General features: G+C 34.7%; 2 protein-coding genes across 2 annotated transcripts in view; one reads left to right on the top strand and one right to left on the bottom strand.

The window, feature by feature from the left end:
• The first annotated feature begins 1,044 nt into the window (after positions 1-1,044).
• The window catches only part of mAChR-A (muscarinic Acetylcholine Receptor, A-type), a 66,994-nt gene continuing 45,918 nt past the window's right edge, over positions 1,045-22,120 (top strand). The window contains exon 1 of the mRNA XM_053748468.1: positions 1,045-1,194. The gene's annotated coding sequence lies outside the window, so the exon portion shown is untranslated. The remainder of the gene's footprint in view (positions 1,195-22,120) is intronic.
• On the bottom strand, positions 13,005-22,015 carry LOC128672172 (uncharacterized). Its single transcript, XM_064436124.1, has 6 exons — positions 21,827-22,015; positions 19,210-20,528; positions 18,269-18,438; positions 16,453-16,649; positions 14,692-16,013; positions 13,005-13,260 (listed from the first exon to the last, which is right to left on the bottom strand). The coding sequence occupies exons 1-6, from the start codon at positions 21,953-21,955 to the stop codon at positions 13,089-13,091; spliced, it is 3,309 nt and encodes a 1,102-aa protein (XP_064292194.1). The 5' UTR covers positions 21,956-22,015; the 3' UTR covers positions 13,005-13,088.

The following is a 22,120-nucleotide window of genomic DNA, read 5'->3' as shown; positions in this document are numbered from 1 at the left end:
AGTACCTAGTCTAATATGGAATGCAAGTTTGTATGAAGAACACACACATCATATTTTTTGCCGCATGTGGAGCCGCGGGCAACACCTAGTTTATAATGATGTGGTAAAGACGACTATCACGGTACGGCTCAGGTTCGATTCGGATCCGTATTAGTGAGTTTTTAAAACAAGACTCCAAGCTTCCGACAGGTCAGCACTGTCTAGTCTTCATTATAAATATAGGAATAAGTTTGAGATGCTTTTGGTCATTTATGACCATTTTTGGTCATTTATCCCGCGATCAACCTTTGCGAATGCAAGCTCAGCGCAACGCAAGCTCTTTAGTCTTTGCATTGCACCAACGAGCCCAACGAACTCTTATGAAAGTTGTGTGTTTCAATAGCCTGTGTGACTACAACCCACAACCACGAAGGATACGGAGATCTCGCTGCAATTTATATTCATGACTCGTGAAATTCACCCGACTAGTATCTTGTAAATATATAATTTAGTGGGATAATATTATTATACTATTAGAAGTAAAACGCGATAAGTAGGTAGTAAGTAACCTAGTCACTTAATTGTTTATAATAATATTGTCGCTTATATTGGGTACCTAACCTAACCAGAATCTACTCACATGCTTTAAACATCGATTGGAATTCCGAATTTCTCCAATGAATCTGTAACTGCCAGTTTCATGAAAAGTACCCTATTCACATCAACTTATGTCTTTAATGTGATGTGATGTCAACTCTATAGTGTTTACTGTACCGGCGATCATTTCTCCGCGACCCTATGACCTCTGAATCTGAAGCCATCCACATATTCGACCAACATTGCTGCCAATCGACGTACATTGCTTGGTTTTAAAGAGAGCTATACCCAGACACGGGATAAAACAATGTAATGTACGCCATTTTATCGCAACGGTGGGCCAATGTTTAGCGCGGGTTTGAAGCCCGCCAGGACCAAAACAGAGGGAGCTACAGTCTTCGAACGGAGCATGCGCAATCGTTAGGACTCGCCCGGGACGACCAGTGAATGAAGTAGGGTCGGGGACAGCACACGTCTCCCCGCGGTACCCCGGAGCCCAACCTAGTATGAGTGACGTGTAGTGAGGTTAAGCTCGTGTCGTGATGAATCTGGACTGAAGCAGCGATGGCGCGGCGCTCCAACGGGCCCGGCCTACACCGACCATGTTCGGCTTCATAGGTAAGTGCTTTCCCCGGGACTCAAGGTCACCCCGTAAACAAAATTCCCTGGTGACACCTTCGATCCTCCATGATTCTGTCGTAAAATCTCACTAATATTCCGGATTTTTAACATGTCAAAGGACTATCCGCTCTCGCACGATGCAACTGATTCAACTGATAATTTTAAATTAATGAATTAATAATTTTAAGTATTTTGTGTCAAGAATCTAAACGTGGACACGATTTTCTTCAAAGCTAGTACAACTGGTAAAGCACATCTAGATGTGCTTTACCAGTGCCCAGGCACTAGCCTAGATGTGCTTTACCAGTTGTACTATAAGGCAAACTTCTCGATTTAATTTGAGTATGCATAACTCGGTGTATTAAACCCTCATTAATAGTTATATATTCCGAAATGTGCGAGATATAAAAAAATATCTGCACGTTTAACACATGAACAACGCGAATTATTTTCTTCAAAATAAGTAAATTGTAAAATGTTCGTATTTGCTGCATTTAAACAAGATTTAGACATCCTGTTGGTGTAATACCGTGCCGAAACAACAAATTATTTAATCTAATCCATTTCAATCACGGCTCAACGTGCTAATTGAAATTCTAAATACAAGATCCAGCGATTTATTTTAGTGCAGTATTAATTTGACTCCCCCTATAGTGGACCAGTAATGGAAATTGACAGCACGGTAGCTAAATAGTCAAGATGATAGGGCTCGCTGATCTATATATATTTTTTAAACATTTGTATACAAAAGTATTGTCTATACCTATTATATGTCTGTACCTATTGATTTTTTTAGACGAAGGGGAGTCCCCCTTAGTCTAAAAAAATAATAGCTAGGGCAAAGGGTCCAAGCAGACAGAGTACCTACCTAGGTGACTTGCCAAATAAATCCTACTAAATATTGTACCTAAATGCAAGTTTGTGAGGATGTATATGTGCATGTTTGTTAAATTTTCACGCAAAATCTACTGGACGGATTGTTATGAAATTTGGTACACGCGTAGAATATAACTTGGAATAACACAGAAGTTGCTTTTTATCTCGAAATTCCCACGATAGCAAAGCCCCAGAGCGCAGCTAGTATTTCATACCTCCGGCACCACTATCACTGCGAAACTCTGAATTTTATGTGTTTTAAAACAAAGCTGTGCTTTTTGTCTTCGCGATATAATTACGGGATAATTCAGGTTTAGAAAATATTCAGTTTTGGTCTACCCGTGTACATACTACCACCTACTTATATATTTAATCGAATTCCATTTCACATCACATTTTGCATTTATTTACATATTAAACGAACTGCACGCAAATTGTCTGAAATAAATGCTCCATTCGTTTCTGTGATTTTTTATTTATATATTTTTTATATTTTTATATTTTATTTATATTTTAAAGTATCTCTCTGATCTTCGCGTATTCCCGGTTGCATTTGGGGGCTGCGACGCAGTGAAACCCGGTATCTGTAGGTAGTAAAAAATAAACCCAATTAAAATTTTGAAGTCCCATTGTTGAAGACTCTATTGTTAGTATAATACCAAATTAAACATCGAAAAATGTTTGAACTCCATCGTCTTGGTAGTCGCGATCCGCGGGCGGCGACTTAAAATGTAAGTTCTCATGTTTTGCAAGCGCAAATCTGAATTTTACATGCCGACATATAGACCGACTCGTTAAACGCCGCCGGTTTTCTTTCATTCGGACTCAATTATGAAATGACTGTATAAATTCATACGCTTGTGGATTAGTTAATTTTTTGGCATGAGAAATTCACACCAAAATTTTGTTATTAAAATACTCTCGGGAATATATGTAGTCTGTATTCTAAAATACTTATTCATTTTCCGACATAGTTCTGTATCTCGGTATATTTCGTGTGTCTGAAGTGTAAACGCATAAAATAAAAGAGGCCAATAATTACATAAAGGAAATCCTTCATTATTTCTATTATCCCTTTCATCTTATCCGTTTACGAAATATACGAACGAATACTGATTAATTGATATAAACTTGGGGTCAGTACATCAATGCGATACATAGGTACGATCAATACGCATTCCAGAAAAATCCTCGGACCTCCAGTGAAACAAATATAATTAGTGGTTTTCAGTACCAATTTACTATTTAGAAATAGGAGTTCATATTGTATGTGCATTAAAATGTACAATAATCTCAAAGACTCATACAAGAGTCTTTGCGAATCAATACATTTTTAAAATAGACCGCATGACATTTAATTTCTTCTTCTTCTTGACCTTATCCCACTCATGTGGGGTCGGCACACTATGTAAGTTCCTTCCATTTTGTTCTATCATTTGCCATATCCATTGATACTCCTTTCCTGTTCATACTATCCTTGACCCACTCCATTCTTAGGTCTTCCTCTATTCCTGGAACCCTTTACTTCCATCTTTAATGCCCCTTAATTTATTGTTTATTATTAAATGAATTATGAATAATTACTTCCATTTAAAATGTGCATGCAGCAAGAGCATGCTATATTTGTATAATTAATTAAGACCGCCTGTAGAGCGAAAGGTCCCAGGTTAGAATCCTACTCGTGCCAGACGAGTTGGCATACCAATCTGACTCATGTAGTTTTCATAGGCCACCACTTGCTTCCGGTGGAGGAAAACATCGTGAGGAAACCTGCACACTACTTGTTGATTATTTAGCTTGTGTGTGAAACGGAGAAGGCAATGGCAAACCACTTCATTAATAGTGCCAAGAAAGTTGTTAATTGTGTTTCATTCTACGTAATGACCATGACCTTCAGCCATGAGGAATACGACTGATGAAGAAGAAGATGATGACCTTAACGACGTCAAAAATAATTATACTAATAAATCTTAAATAGATCTTGCTCGTGATCTTTCTTGTAATTTATTTAATGGACAAAAATAGGCTTCATCCGCACAACATTCAAATCGCCATTTTAGCAAATTTAGTGAGGCAGGAAACAAATTGACTGTGACTGACGGACATACAGAAACATGAGTGATGTTACTCTTTTTTCCTTATTTTTATTAATTAGTTGTAACTTTTACCCAAGATTGATCATGAAAGGAAAATATCGTCTTTTTTGAGAATGTTAATCTCCGATCCATCTCCAGTAGAATGCATAATACAATGTTTTCTCGAATGTTTTCTGTATTTATTTAAGTAATTTTATTTGAATACAAGACGACTTTGACGACATGACCTGTAGATCCACGACGATGTGTCATAGGCACTCGAATGTATTGTAAGAACTCCGATAAACTCTGAGTGATCACACCTGACGACCTCGGTGGCGCAGTGGTAAAGTTCTTGCCACTGAACCGAGAAGTCCCGGGTTCGATCCCCGGTCGGGTCATGATGGAAAATAATCTTTTCTGATTGACCCGGGTCTTGGATGTTTATCTATATATGTATTTGTGATATAATATAGTATCGTCGAGTAAGTATCCCATAACACAAGTCTCGTACTTACTTTGGGGCTAGCTCAATCCGTGTGATGTGTCCTTAATATATTTATTTATATTTATTTATTTGAATAGTTAGTTATTATTTATTCAAGATATTTTTCCAAAGGGCGGACTTAATGCTAAAGCTTTTCCTACCACTCGCTGTTGAATTGCTTAGCAGTTTGGCAGAAACATATATTTGTAATTGCAAGGAAGTTTATGAATGAATAAATATATAAATAAATAGTTAACCTTCGGGAAAAACTGAAAGATCATTTTTATTCTTCCATTATTATGGTTCGAATAATTCCAGATGAAAAATCTGTAATGGAACTGAACATAAAAAAAACTGAACAACTGAATATAACTGAAAAGTATATTTAAAATGGAATTTCACCGCAAAGCAAGATTGGACTATAATAATAAAATGAGCAGTCGTAAGAATAATGGCCTAATTACGGAGCCTCGTTGTTAATACCGAGTAGGGATTATGGCAAAATGTATTTTGAATTATGTACGTTATGGCCTATAATGCGTTATGGAAATTATTTCCACCATAAAATGGTGTAACAAAATTTACTATACTGATATAGTGTATAATAAATTTACGGCAGGTACTACGATGAACTGAATGTGAAGATAGTTCTAACCCGTTACGAGTCCATAATGCGTTATCCTTAAAATTATATCAAATAGTGAATATATATGTATATACATACATACATATTATATTTCACTATCTATCGCCTGTTTCCCATGGGTTAGGCAGGGACCAAGATATTCCACTTGCCACGATCCTGACAAATCTCACTCGCTTAATTATAAAACAAATAGGTAGAAAATTAAATTTTCTATCAAGTTAGGAATTTAAGGTGTTGAGTATACCGAAATTAGATTGCGTATATTGTGGTCTATTTTGTAATTTCTTAAAATAATAGGTATTAGAATCGAGTAAAATAAAATTTTGTGGATATTGTAGGAGGCTATTAAAGTATGAAAAGTCTCGATAGCCGATAGTCGAGAGCAGGGTTTCTAATCTCCCAAAGAAGTTGATTTCAGACTGGTCGTAAAATTATAGAGGCATTAGCTTTTGCCCGCGGGTACGCCCGGGTGAATTTCCCACGAGAACATTTATTTTTCCGGGATGAAAGGTACCCTATGTTAATTGACGTCCTTGGAGAAAAGGCTGCGGTGAAGTTTGTTGCGCCGCTTCTTCTTCACCTGCGCTTTGGAAGCCGGCAGTAGACTTAGTTTAAGTAATTTTTGACGTCAATAAGTGATGTATATCATCCTAAATTGAATAAAGAATTTTGAATTTGAATTTGAATATGACCTTCTCCATACTTCAAACTACATGTGTACAAAATTGGTTGATTGAGAGATGATTGGTTGAGTAGATAGAGCGTGAATAGTTAACAAACACAATTATTTACGCAATTTATTATACGAGATATTACAGACGAGAACATAACCATAATAAAAAAATATCAAAAAAAATATATATTTCTTAATTTTCAACAAAAACGTTTACATTTTAATTATAAAGGTCGCCGAGCGCCTTTAATTATCCAAAAACGAATTTCACACTTGAGCAAAATGCAAAATTACTATTGTTTCAAAGAGTCGGGGGTAATGGGCGGTCACAGTGGGTCAAGTTTGGGAGAATGCGTGGACGATCACCGTACAACGTGCTTCAAGAATAATATTAAAGAATTAGTTGATATTTATTCAAAAGACAAACACAATTACAAAACACATAACAATACGGAATAGAATAATATTATAAATGCGAAAATAAGTTTGCTTAATACATCTTCACGCTTTATTTACTTAACCGATCTTCTTCAAATGTTGTATACATGTACTTTGAAGTGCGGAGAAGAACATATGTTGTTCTACAGAATATACAATACAATAGGCGTACGAGCCGTGTGAAAAAAAACCTTAAGATTATTGTGCGTTCGGCTTTATGTTTTGTCTTAATATAGTTATAATACCTGTTATAACATTGTTTTTATTTATAAAGTGTGTGTCACGCTTCGCTCGGGATGCCAACTGACCGGTTGACACGCTCGCCCCACTTACCCAGCGCCGGACACTTTGGAAATAGATTGTGACGTCACAATTATTATAAGAATAGTTCTTAATTAAGAAAACAAAATAATTGGCTGTGCTTTGAGGCTTGCGCCCTTAATATGTAGCACTTTACTAAATGTATTTTTTTGATATTAATTATGAGTTTGTAACCACTACGAAGAACGGTCCATGAAAAGCGTTTAATTAAGAGAATACATAAAAAATAAAGAACAAAATATATTTTCTCTTTTTATCTAAAAAAAAAACTGTGTACAAAACGCCACTTGCGTCTACAAAGTGCTACGCGCATGACTGGTGTAGCATCTCGTAGCGCGCCTCGTAGCAAAGCGTAGAGCTTTCTACGGCGTAGGCAATGCTAAGCAAAAGTGGAATTTATAATTTTTATAAACGCATCTAATTAATTTTAACGTTCTATTAGGATATTAATTTTCGTGTTCTATGATTAAAAGATTATTAACTAATTAGGGTATTTTTTTAATATAATTTAAAATGTTATATATGTACACAACAATCTTAATTTAATATTTTTTTAAGATTAGAATAGATGTAATTAAATTTAGTCCTAAAAGAATTACTTGAAAAACGTGTGATACGATTTTAACTATGATAAGAACTTTTTGAGATACTAGATGAAACTTTCAGTTTGTATTTATGAAAAGAAATTTAGACTGTCACAAACGTGACAGTATAGAATAGAATAGAAATAAGTTTATTCAATAAACTACACACACATAATAACCAAAAAAATAAAATAAAAAAAACGTGGGTAAGTACAAATAGTGATTATGGGTGTGTGTGCTGCAGTAATCTAAACAGGCCACAACTCAGTGATGTTATTACTCTAGGAGCAATACACTGATTTTCAGTTGGAGCCTTTACTACTAAGTAGGTATATAGTACATAGTATTAAATACATATTTTTTCATTTAATTATATATATATTTATATATAGCTCTATTCGGTGAAGTTATAAATAAAACTTCATGATAAAGACCAATCAACCCTCAAATATAGGCACGATCAACCCCCAAAAATAATTAAATTGTGGATGGATCGAGCGAACTCTTTAAAAAGTGTGGATAATTATCTCGTTAAAAATTTAATGGGAAGAGTTTAAAAATTAAAATTTTGGACATCACTTATAGGTTTTGGACAGTGGGCATATTTTTACTTGTCCGTAATCCGTATTTAATATAATTAAAAAAATATAGTAGTTAACGGTTAGGTAGTTTGTAACATAAAGGAAAAGAGAGGAAGACACGGTCATCGGACATTGTTACCTGTCATTTTTTAATCGATTCATAAATATTTTGTTAACTACACATACGTATATGTTAGATAGAAATTAATTCACTTTACAAAAAGCATACACAGATTTCAAAAATGTAACTCTCGTCCAAAATTAGTAAATAAAACGTTGGCCGCCAAAATGAAATCGTCAAGCTTAAAGTCATCGACGAACGGGTTAATAAGGAAACATGAAACGGGGCTGGGTGGTATTAATTAAACTCTAATGGTGTTTCAGCAACATTTCGTGAGTGCGCCGAAAGTGAAGTAATATTTTGTGCTAATAGAATGAGAGTTGGAACAAAAAATTGTATTGTTAACAGCCTTTTTAGGCGGCTGAACTTAATCAGCACTGCGGTTGAATTGGATATTTAAAAGGTTCAAATTCACTTTTTATATGGAAAACTTTCATAAAATATTCATAGACTTCATGATTATATTTAGAATTTTAAATTATAGTAAGACACAATGATATTTTATTTATTTATCAAACTTTATTGTTCCAAGTAAAAACATACTTATAAATAAATAGCGAACTTAATGTCATAAGCCTTCTCTACTAGCTAACCATTAGAACAAACAAACAGAAAAAAATAAGCGGTGCAAACACATGTTTAAATATAATGACAATAAAAAGCTAAAACAAACTAAATATGAATGTATAATAACATATATATATAAAACAAATTCAGATGATAAATTATGAAAAAGAAAAAAAAAGTATTAAGCAGAGAGTGTCCAACAGATGTGCGTATGATATTAATGAAAGAAAAAAGTGACAGTTGGCCGGTTTGAGAACGGTTCTCAAAACGGTAACAAATGATTCACCAACCCCATAAAACAAGGCCTACGACGTATAAATAACAAGATGGGAAAACGGCAATCGGATATAATTTCAATCAGTTCCAAGATCTTCGTCCGCCAATCGTAAATGCAATATTTATGACGGGGAATTTATGTGGCAGCCATCTTGTAACCACGCGGTCAAAATGGCGAACGACAGGAATATTTGGCAGAGGAAATTTCTGCATGAATTATTGTATTCAATGTTATATAATATAAATCAATAATAATTATTATAATTAGGACACTATTATAATGACAATTACTTATTTTTCTCCATCTCAAGATGTAAACTGATCTACTACAAATATATTGAAGAGAATTGTAGGTATACTTGCACAATATATTAATATATGATCTTAATATAATAGTAAAAGATTAGGTGTGTCTCTAAATAAGTCCAAATAAGGTCCAAGTCCACAGATTCGTGGAGTAGGAAGGAATTAGACCGACAGTGGACGTGTTATGTCTATTTAAAAGGCATAAAAGACGTTATTTTTATTCCCTGAAAAGAAAAATGTTCTTAAAATATAATGATCTATGTAGTTACATTTTATTTACACGTGGCAACTTTACGTAGACTGAACATTTTAACATTTTTATCACCCCCAAAACAAACGGAATTCAATCTATTCAGGTTGGTCCATAAAATTTACCGCTCCCATAAAATATTGGGGCTCTAAAGCTGGCAATAAAATTCATTAAGTCTGACGAGGCCGTCGATACGGCACGCCTAGACACCAGTGCTGATATTATTCCCCGTGATGGAAAAAAATGTATTTATTTTATTTAATGCTATTTATATAAGAAATAAATATTTCATTTAGTTAGTTATTGTGCACATTTCTTTTAGATATTTTCCTCCGAATTGTAATGTGGTAAATGATTGTATAATATATTAAACAAAAATAAAATGAAATTGCTTATAGCTTCCCGCAATAACATAAATAAGGACTATCTTAACTATAGTGCTCATAAAAGAGAAACGACTTGCTTTCTTCTCTGTGGAATTATCTTTAACCGTTTTTCCATAACTCATAGATTTTATATTCTAAAGTACTAATTTGTACCTCAATTGCTGAGTACACTGATAATAATAAATAATAAATAATAATATTAATTATCCATATTCGTCTGTACAAAATTGATTAAAAAATCTTAAAAATCTTTTCTCCTGAAAGAAATTTTTTATCAATAAGATTCATATTATCGTGGAGCCGCGTCACGAGTCATAGCGAAGCACGCTGATATAATCGAAGATGTATAAAATATATCAATTTTTAACATAAATGTTTCTGCAAAAGGCGGAATATAAACATAGAATACACTATAGGTACTTAATTATTTGTAAAGTAAAAGGGCTGTGAAACTATCTTGTTTTCCAATCGTCAAAGTTTCAGTTTGCAGGTAGTGCGGTGTCCGAGTTCGCTTCGATTTGTCTCCGGTTTTACGATGCGCAGTACCCGATTGACGTTTTATTTACAGCTCTGTGTGGGATTGGAATTCTGGAGAATGAATTTTGAAATTTATTTCCTTCGTGAATGGTTCTTTACGTAAACATTTACTTTGTTCGAAAAATTTACTTTTTGTGCATTGATACATTGCTTTCATGTTCAACTAGTTTTTACCCGCGTAAAATTTATTTTTGCGAGATGAAAGGTACTCTGTCTTTCTCTGTATTTCAAACTACATGTATGCAGCGTTTCAAAATGATTAGCTCAGCAACAAATTTACTTTCGCATTTGTAATATTAGTTAGGACTTGGATAACGTGTAGTGTAGACGGCAAAATATTTAAATTCCTTAAACACAAAAACTTACATCTAACCGTCAGGCTGACACTCGAGTCGACTAATGTTGCGCTATTCTATCATCAACATGGGGTGCCATCTTCGAATTGAAGTTTGGAGGGCAGCATACGGAAACCCTCGCGGCTTTGGGCCGCTATTTTCAGTTGGTCAGCGAGCGTCGAGGGTGCGCTATTCTTTGCCAAGTTAATAATTATGATAAAAAGTATGGACTTATTTACCTAGGATTAATTTTCTTTTTAACATCAGGTTGTAAATAATGTCAACTCACTTATAAATTACCTAACAAAGTAAACTAGCAAAAGAATTAAATAATATTAGCACAAATCCCACAGCCCCAAAGTAAGTTCGAGACTTGTATTATGGGATACTAACTCAACGATACTATATTTTATAACAAATACATATAAACATCCAAGACCCGGGTCAATCAAAAAAAGATTATTTTCCATCATGACTAGACTGGGGATCGAACCCGGGACCTCTCGTTTCAGAGGTAAGCACTTTACCACTGCAAAACCGAGGTCGTTGAACCTTCGAAAATAAAACTAGAAAATGGAATGTTCCAGGAATCCAGGAACTGTTTACACTGCAAACCGATCTCGGAAATGCTGTTAGGGTTGCCCCAACGTAGTAAAACTAATATCCGACCGGGGAAATAGATGCTTGGAAATTCTTCGAAATGATCCGTGAGATAATCCGAACCAATTAGATTGTCACTTTTTTCTCAAATTGGTTTTCAATCGGTATACATGTTGTGGGCAAGGAATTATATTCTGTAAGGAAGTGTATAATATACCTTCTAGGGTGACACCACACAGGATCAATAACAACGTTTAGTTTTTGTGGTTTTAAAACTTGTTATACCATATCACAATTGCACATTTGGAGTATTTTTTAATGTGATTTTGAATATCAGCTTTCTTACTATTTGAGGCTTAATGATCGGCGGGACCCTAACGTAGTATGATCATTAAGCCATTGAGGTCCTCTAATGATCGTAGACGAGTGGTTATTTATGTGGTATAAAAGTGTGCTTACAGTACACTACAGCACACTTTTCTACGATGATATGATTATGATTTATGCTATGAGAGATATCTCATATATTGTCGTGGCACTTTGCTGTCGTAAGAAGCGAGAATACTTATATATTATACGAATTTTATTTCCCAGACGTTTCGGACTGTGTTACAAAGGCCCGTGGTCACTGGGCGACTGACTCAGCGAGCTACCGCGATGACGACTGTCCGGTAGAATCTCCTTCTACCGGACTTATTAATTATCCAACGCGAAAGTTTAAAAGTAGTTAGAAGCGAGACTTAACAGCAGAGGCAATAACAGCATTCCCAAAGAAAGTTGATGTCAGGCAGGCCTGTCTTAAAATCACAGCCAAATCTTCAAAATGTAATCTCATGTCACAACCGAGTATAGAACCAGAGACGAGTGAAAGAGAGAAAGAATAGTAGCAGCATGAATGTAGGAAAACATTTTGACTCTCTTCACACTCAGAATTAGAATACATATAGGTACTGACCGAAATAGCGATCCATTCCATTTCACGTATGACAGCAGACATTAAACTGTCAAATATTCCTCGGTTCAATTGTTAACATGAAATAGGGTTGTCACGCGACGTGTATTTTAATTGAAATTTTAATGCTTGCCGCCCGGTGCGGTGGTTGAATATTGGAAAATCGAGTGCTTTTGCGCGCTCGAAATATTTATAGTCTGTAGACGTGTTTGTATTTTATATTTCGGATGTGACCGTAAAATAGCGTACATACAATGTCAATACCAATGGAGTTAAAATGTATCTAGTTTTATTACTAACTTCTAGCGCATAAGTTCAATATTATTTCTCTCATCAAGGAATGTTTGATAATTATTCTAGATTTATTTAAAAATTAGCTTTACTCATAAATTGTTTTAATCAATATCTTGGGTTCTAGCAACTAATTAAACCATCTGATATATAACTGTGCAAACAGCTTTTGTGTGCAACATACAGACAGACAAAAACTAAAAAAATATATTTTGGCTTCTATTAGTCCCATAAAAAGTCCCCATATTTAATTATATTTTGTAATATCTCCTATGTACAGACGTACAGTCCGCTTACAGTTTTCTTACCTTGTTAGTGTTATTTAGCTATGTATTATTTATTGTTTTAATCTATTACTAAATCGAGTAGTGAATATAATACATTCAATATAATGCTTCGATAGCGAGATATTTACAGTAAAATCACGTTTTCAAAACATCACATCATTTTATTTTTTTCATACATCGTGATTTTCATGAAAGACTTTTAGTAAATAACTAAAAGGTATATTTTATTTGTTTATTAATAGAAGTATAAAGAAAATCTTATAAATAACAATTGATGATTTTAAAAAATCTGCTTTTTTTGCTTATAAAACTTGATTTGGTACATATTTTCTGTGGAGGGTTTCCCAAAACTTGAAATCCTTTTTATCCGGGTGTTCTTCCAACGAGAGTGCGTTGCCAATGTACAGGTATTCTTGCTTTTCCAAAGTAAACGGGACCCACTTCACACCCAGGGTCTCATCAGGGGTTGGGTTTCTGAAAAATATATTCAAACATACTTTAATATTTAAACTAAAGCTAAATTTGATATAATTTATAATCAACTTGCTTCGCCCGCGTCAATTTCCCTTCTAAACAAAGAATCAATTGTAAAAAAACAGTAAATTATACTCCTAAACCTTAGTCAGGAATCACTCTATCTATAGGTGAAGACCGCATGAAAATTCTTGGAGCGGTTTTTGAGTTTATTGCGAACAGACAGACAGATGCGGCAGATGACTTTGTTTCATAATATGTAAGGATTTGAAAACCTTATTACGTACGTTTTGTACATTTAGCTTTTTATTTATATATATATTTTGTGTGACAATTTTCGATAATTTTATTGGAAATACAACTTTTATTTTATTTATTTATTTATTCAAATTTTGACATTTTTAATTATGATTTAAATTCATCCTCCTAATTTTTAATATATGTATAAGACCTATATTTGTTAATTGACGTCCTTGGAGAAAAGGCTGCGGTGAAGTTTGTTGCGCCGCTTCTTCTTCACCTGCGCTTTGGAAGCCGGCAGTAGACTTAGTTTAAGTAATTTTTTTGACGTCAATATCATCCTAAATTGAATAAAGAATTTTGAATTTGAATTTGAATGACCTAGGACAGAAACATGATGATAAAACACATTCAATGACATATGTATGTACAAGTAAAAGCAAATATCAGACATCTCTATTTTAACCGAATATCTCCCCTGTTTATATTTGAACAAGTGATAACAAAAGGTGAGCGACAAAAGCAGTTAGGTACGCAACGCGACGGTGCAATTCTAATTCAAATTGAAGCTCATTGCCGAGTCGTTTTAACGTCCGTCGACAGACAACGCCGAACAAGCAGAAGTTGTATTAAGATTCGACGTACGTCAACGCACGTCAGTGTCAAAACCTGTAGAAAACATAAGATACAGTGCAATGGAGCAATGTGTATGAGTGATTACAGTATATTCTCCGTAATCACTCTTACAAACAGCTCCATATCCACAGCTTTATTGCAGTACATGGGACTATTTCCAACAGACCACTTTAGATAGAAGGTGATAGCTACAATCAATCTACCTACTGAATTTATATAAACATGACCTGTAGATCCACGACGATGTGTCATAGGCACTCGAATGTATTGTAAGAACTCCGATAAAATGTTATCTGAGTGATTTCAATAAACAAAAACATTACAGCATTTTAAATTGGAGTTAATTGGTTTTCAATAATTCTGCCAGAATATTAAGTATGATTAATGCTTTTAAGAAGCAATGTGTGATTATTACCACACATTGCACGACATTTATTTAACATGCGTTGCACGAAAACTCTAAATTTATTTTTAGACCAAGATCAAGTAAATAAAGGAAAAAGGGAGCTGCGCGTCGTATCGCATTGTTTTTAGTTAATCATTTTTATATCTTACCCGAATTTTGCAAAGTTCGTCCAAAGCTTGCAAATGTTATCTATGAGTCTCCTTGTAGAATCTGTTAGCGGCTCATGATTAAACAGTTGCTCGGTGAAAAGATATGCCAGTTCATCAGCATGACAAGTCACGGCCCTGCCTTGGAGAAGATCTCCCAATCCAAGCACACGAGCGAATTTATTCCTCTCAGACTTGTAACCAAACTTGTAGAAGTAAGTTTTGGTCTTCTGATGCGCAGAAAACTTTGCCAATTGAAGCAACCCATAGTTGAACATTTCAAAGTCCAAAAATTTCTTGAAGGACTCCCATTTTTCTTCAGTAACAACTCCGTTGCCGAAATAGAATCTTTTCACACTTCTCGAAGCTTCGATCTGATCTGTTAGCTTACAGTTGGTCAGAATGGCTTTGGGAGCTAAATAATCAACGAAGTTGTTAATTTTATTGCACACTTCAGATAATGGACCAAAGTGTGCTAATGTCACCAGACCCTCGTCATCTGTGTAACCGACAATTACTTCAACACCTTCATGGATTCCATTGCGCACCACATCATGTACATCGCCGTAGAAAAACCTTTCATTGTCTCCGAATTTCTTTTCATTTACAATGCCAAAGGTTAATAAAGGAGGTTTTTGACTTTCGCCTGTTGTTATTTGCACTTTCAAAGGACTTAACGAAGCTACTGGCACTGTTTTGAAAAATTTGTTCAATTCGACGTCGTCTTCAGAGTGGTGACCTAATTGCCTTGCTACAGCTTGGGCAACTTCACGTGGCTGAAAGAGGATTGCCCACGGATTAGTTACGGCTCCACTTTGAACAATAGCTCTTTGGAACAATCCTTTGGACATAGGAGAAATCAAATGAAAAGATACACTAGCACCTCCGGCACTCTCTCCGAAAATTGTGACATTATTTGGATCTCCGCCAAAATGCGTGATATTTTTTTGGACCCATCTCAAGGCAGCAACTTGGTCTTTCATTCCAGCATTGCCAGGGATTTCCTCTGTGTCAAGGCACAGGAAGCCGAGTGCTTCAAGTCTGTAGTTGAACGTGACAAGGATAACTTCTTGTTTTATCAGAAAGTCTGGCCCATACAGATCATCGTTGCCACTGCCGGCTATAAATCCTCCGCCGTGTATGAAGAACATGACTGGTAAAGGTTTGGATGGTTTTATTTCTGGAGTATACACATTGATATAGAGACAGTCTTCGCTGCCTGCAGGGTTTATTGTAAAAGTTATCATGTCAAATGCCTGGTAGCAGATGGGGCCATGCTCCGTGGCCTTGCGGACTCCATCCCAAGGAGTGACTGGCTGCGGTGCCTGTGGAGAAATTATGATTCGTGATTAAAATATTGAGGAAGTTCTATTGTGTCCGTCCTTCGGAAGGCACGTTAAGCCGTTGGATCTGACTGTATTTGCAGTCGTTACAACCCGCCAATCAGCAATGGGCCCGCGTGGTGGGTCATGGCCCATACTTCTTATCCTTACCAGTAGTTTACCTTTAATTTTAATTTTTTTAATTTATATATAGATAATTAATTTTAATTACCTTTGGCGTGAAAAAATCACTGTGACGTTCTAATTTCTTAATAAATAATTAGAATTTGAATCGGAAATGCTACGGGACAAATTTCTATGAAATTTCGTACACAGGTAGAATTAAATGACAAATAGGGAAATTTACATCTCCAAATGTCTACTGGAGCATAGTTACAGGCTTAGGTGATATTAAATAAATTATTTTTCCACAGGAATTTACCTTATATCTAAGTTCTCCAATTGGTGGAGCGGCATAAGGGATGCCTTTAAAACTATAGTATTTCCCTCCATATTCACTATCTACATACACTCCTTCCAAAACACCATCGTTTATCTTCACTTGGACCATTTTAAAATTAATCTCAACACACGGCAATCCTCCAAGGTTGACCAGATTAAACTGAGCGAATAACAAAAGTCGTCAACAATTATTTTTAGATAATATTAGATAGTGTTGTATTATTGGAAATTAGACTTTATAATGCTCGTAATAAGAATTTATTTGCTACAAGTTCATTTACTAATCAGAAATCAAAATGATAACACGATCAATGATTCTATTCTATCCGTTTATATTTTGATATAGATAATTGTAACTGAGTAACTACAAATGTGATATTTTTTTACTTACTCCTAAAACCACGAGCTACGATCTTTACTAAAAAAGTTACTGCCTTTAGAAAGAAAATATTTACTACTAGCTTTTGTCTGCGGCTTCGCCCGCGTGAATTTCATAGCAAAATCTCAGTATTTTTTAATCGCGTACTCTGTAAGACTGGTAAACATATATGATTTAAATTCTTATTTTTTCTCATCTTTAGTTCAATTTCCAGTTTCTCGCTGCGTGTCTCGTCCCGCAAACTTGTCCAATCCCGCTTCCTGCTCGTAATGTAGATATCCCGTACCGTTTCCTACATATTGTGCCATCATGTTTTTCCATTCCATTTCCCGCTCTGATTCCCACTCTCGCTTTCTGCAACGCGTCCCGTCCCTATTCCATGACAAATTCCGTGTATTATTAATCACAAACGTAAATTAAACATTTTTTTATTTACTTATTTGCTAGAAAAAGTGTGCCAATTTTCATCTTTTAATCTTGAAAATTGTATTAAGTCCCATACAATCTTTCATCCCCCTTTTGAACGTTGAGGGTTAATTTTCAGAAAAGTCTGAAATACGTATTCATTAATTTGTTGTAAACAACCAAAATCCAAATTTTCAAGTGAGTAACTTCAACGGTGTAGAACTTTCATATTAACAGTTTTTCACCCCTTTTTCTTTCCACAAAATTTTAAAGTAAATCGGCTCCGTGAATTGTTATTTTAATTTTCCTACAGGACCCTCCTCATTTTTCGGGATGAAATGTCTATAAGATGTTAACCCGGGATTCCGAGGTATTTTTGATTAATTATTAGTTTTTCAATTATCCTACGGGAACCTGACCATTTACTGGAATGAAATGTATCTAAGATGTTAGCCCGGTATATAAGGTACCTACATATCAAATTTCAAACAAATCGGTCCACTAGATTTAGTGATGCGCGTTCAGACACACAGACAGACAGACAAAAATTTCTAAAACTATATTTTCGTCATCTATATCAGTAACTTAGTATATTCCATGAAGAATTAAAAAAAAAACAATGTTCAAATTTGACCTTTCTTCAATTTTATTATATGTATTGATAGGATAGGAGATGTAGGGACTGTTATCTAGGTACATCTCTAATCATCCTATACAAACATCTATTTGTGAACAATTCGGTGTTGTAAGTCAAAAATTGATGATCTCATTTAAACGCTGATTATTCATCGTATTTATTTCTTCTTAAAAATTTATTATATTCGTACAGATTTAGACAATTAGACAATTTAGATCCAAATCAATAGAAATGCACTTAATTATCATAATTAACAATTATCTTTTTTTTTTCATTAAAACTTAGTAGGTATATCAACCTTTGTAAATTCACACAGATGAACTGAAATATATCTGTCTTGTTCGATAATAAGATTATCTTGACCTTACAGTACTCATAGAACTTGTTGTGGAACGTATTTCTTATGGAGGTTTTCCCAGAAAACAACTTCTTCCTTATCTGGTTCTTCTTCGAGCGATAATGTGTTGCCAATATTGAGGCATTTTTGTTTTCCTAGAGAATATGGCTCCCATGTGATGCCCAGAGAGCCGTCAGGGGTGGGGTTACTAAAAAGAAAGTAGGTATAAAAAGTTAATTTTATGTTTGCGAATATCTAAAAACGTGCAAAGCTATATATTTTGTCACAGTAATGTGTATTGAAGTGACAATTTATGGGATCTCAATCAATAATAGCTTAGTTTAATTTTTATAAACACTTTTAATTTATTATAAGCACTTGTTATTATAGTGTATTAAATTATATTACTTATATATCAATATTTTATACGACACTTGCCACAAAATAATTTTATTCGAACAAAAATTGGCCTGTCAAATTGCATGAAAAAACTATTGTTCTCTTGGGAATTATATTATATAAATTATAACCCGGTCGAAATAAATGTGAATCTTGCTGCATACACCCGTCATTTCAATTTCATCGTGTTCAATATTTAATGATAGCAGTGAGTATTCTTTTTTTTAAGAAGTGTACCTTTAATAATTATGAAGACAGGCAAAATATGCTTCTATTTAAAAAAAAATCGAACTACTGCGAATTTGAATATTTGATGGACGTTGTTGTAATTATTTATGTATTAGAAATTATATTTTATTCTATTTTTATCATCGTAGGCAAGTCTCGAATCCCATTATCAAAATTCTATTATAAAATACAGATATTGAGTTGTAATTATCTATAATTTCATTATGACTCGCCAGTTGTCGTGAATTTTGGTAGTATTCAATTTCAGGTGTACAAAAAGGTCAATGAGTCTTTATAAACACAAAATAGTGGGCGTAAAATAAAAAGGAAATATAAATTTAAAGCAACTCACCCAAATTTTGCAAAGTTGGTCCAAAGTGTTGTTACATTATCAATCAGTTTCTTTGTGCTATCGTTGATAGGTTGATGATTTATTGCTTTTTCGGGAAAGAGATAGGCTAGGTCATCTACGTGACTGGTCACAGCCTTATCACCAATATACTTTCCCAGGCCAAGCTTATGCGCAAATACATTTCTCTCCGAGGTACATGTAAACTTGTACAGATATACTTTCCTATTCTGATTTGCGGCAAACTTCGCAGATTGGATTATACCATATTTGAACGCATTAAATCCTAATATTTTTTCAAGAACATCCCAGTTTTCTTCAGTCAGTACTTTATTATCCGTGTAAAATTTCTTCAGACTCTTTGATGCCTCTATTACATCAGCTAATTTGCAGTTCAGTCTGATTTCTTTTGGAGCAAGATAATCGACATAATTATTGATTAGGTCAAAAAATCCCGATATAGATCTTTGGATAGGGTTTAACATCAATATGAAACCTTCGTGGGCTACGTAACCTGTCATAACTTCCACGTCTTCATGTATTCCGTTACGTGCAACCTCATAAATATCACCGTAGAAAAATCTCTCATTGTTTCCAAATTTCTTTTCACTCACAACACTCATGCTAATACCGGGCTGTTCATCTAAAGTTAAGGGTAATTGATGTCCACACAATGCCTGCGTGGGCACATTTTTGAAGAAGTTGTAAAGTTCTTTATCATCTTCGGAATGAAAATCTAGCTTTTTCGCTAAAGCCAGACCTCTGTCACGTGGCTGAAAGGACATGGCCCAGGGGCTAAAAGCTGCTCCACTTTGGGCTATAGCTCTTCGGAATAGTCCTTTAGACATAGGAGAAACTAAATGGAATGAGACGCTTGCACCTCCAGCACTTTCTCCAAAAATAGTGACGTTGTTTGGATCTCCGCCGAAATTGGCAATGTTTTTGTTGACCCATCTTAATGCTGCTACTTGGTCTTTCATACCAGCATTGCCGGGTATGTCTTCTGTATCCAGACACAGGAACCCGAAAGCCTCAAGCCTGTAGTTGAATGTAACAAGGATGACGTCATGTTTGACCAGGAATTCGGGTCCGTATATGTCATCATTTCCACTGCCGCACATGAATGCTCCGCCATGGATATATACCATTACTGGTAAAGGCTTTTTGGGTTTCAGGTCTGGAGTGTAAACATTTAAATACAGACAGTCTTCGCTGCCATTAGGCGTGAATTGTCCCGTGAATATGTCAAATATTTGGTAACATATAGAACCAAATTCTGTGGCTTTGCGGATTCCATTCCACGGTGTCACCGGTTGAGGGGCCTGTGATAATTATATATATATATATATAACTAACTTTGTATAATACTAGGTATACTATTGTGTACTAAAATGACTATTAATTTGGGGTTTTTTATTCAAATATACTTAGTATTTTGGTTATTAAATGCACCACAATGTTATTAGTGTTTTATTCTATGGTTGAATAGTAGAGAATCATTCATTTGTATGTATTATAATATATATATTTAGCGAAAATTTTTTAAAATAAATAAATGTGCATTCAATAAAAACTTTTCTCTGTTTCACCTCCCGGATGCTACAACCAAGTTGCTTAACTTTGTCCTTCTTGTCACGAATAATGAATAAGATACTTAGTATTAGCTATAGCGTCATAAATTATTAATATCTCTCAACAAAAAGAAAAAAGAGAACCGATTTTGATGAAATTTAAAAGGTACGTAGAATATGCCCATAGAATTTTTAAATTCGTGGGGCATCAAAATCGGTTCAGTCGCTTTTGAAATATTCACAATTTTGTAAAAAAATATTGTGTTCGCGAGGTCGAAGTTCGCGGCGAACAACTATATAGTATAAGTAATCATCTTACAGTCAGTTCATGACTCATCGCTCTATGGTTCATGTACTGACAGTGAAATCTATTTGCACTCTTAGGATGCTGTTATTACTGGCAGGATCTTAGCGCATCAGAGACGGTCAGCTGCAAAAGTCCAATAGTAATTTTAAATTTTAATTCCTAAGAATAAGGTTAAAAAGTACACTGGACTTTTGCAGGTGACAGTACATAGCTTACACATGATGTGTAAATATGTGTAAAAACAATACATCCGATTAGCGGCACATTCTCGACGCCCTGACAACATCCTAATCGCATTGATTGGACAATAAGAACTAACAATATTTATAAAAAGATAATCAAAATACCTACTTAAATATAATAAATATATTAGGACAAACTCCAAAGAAAGTTCGAGACTTGTATTATGGGATACTAACTCAACGATACTATACTTACATAAATACAAATACACACATATATATATATAAACATCCAAGACCGGGCCCAATCAGAAAAAGATCATTTTCCATCATGATCCGACCGGGGATCGAAACCGGAACCTCTCGGTCCAGTGGCAAAAAAAATATAAATAAATATGCCTTCATATATATGATACTAAAACGATACTAACAGAAACTAGATAATTACATACAAAAGATGACTGGCAATTCAAGCCGACGTTGACAATCTGATTCTTTAAGGTATAGCTACATACTTCTATAATAATATAATAACATATATAATATTTGGTTCGACTTACTTTAAATCGGAGCTCGCCAAGTGGTGGCGCGGCGTAAGGAATCCCTTTAAAGCTAAAGAATTTGCCCCCAAACTCATTCACCAAGTGTTCTCCCTCCAAAACACCGTCATTTATCTTGACTTGCACCATTTTTTAAGTAAAAATTCTATACTTCACGCGGCAATACTTCAAGGTTGACAAGATATTACTGACTATTATCCAAACAAATTAGTAGAATTCACGTATTGTTGCCGAATTTGAGTCCTATATTAATAGTGATAAAGGTGCTCTTATCTGCATTGATATAAAGCTTAA

The sequence above is a fragment of the Plodia interpunctella genome, chromosome 8, assembly GCF_027563975.2.
Source record: "Plodia interpunctella isolate USDA-ARS_2022_Savannah chromosome 8, ilPloInte3.2, whole genome shotgun sequence".
NCBI classification, from domain to species: domain Eukaryota; kingdom Metazoa; phylum Arthropoda; class Insecta; order Lepidoptera; family Pyralidae; genus Plodia; species Plodia interpunctella.
This window is presented reverse-complemented; position numbering and strand designations above follow the sequence as displayed.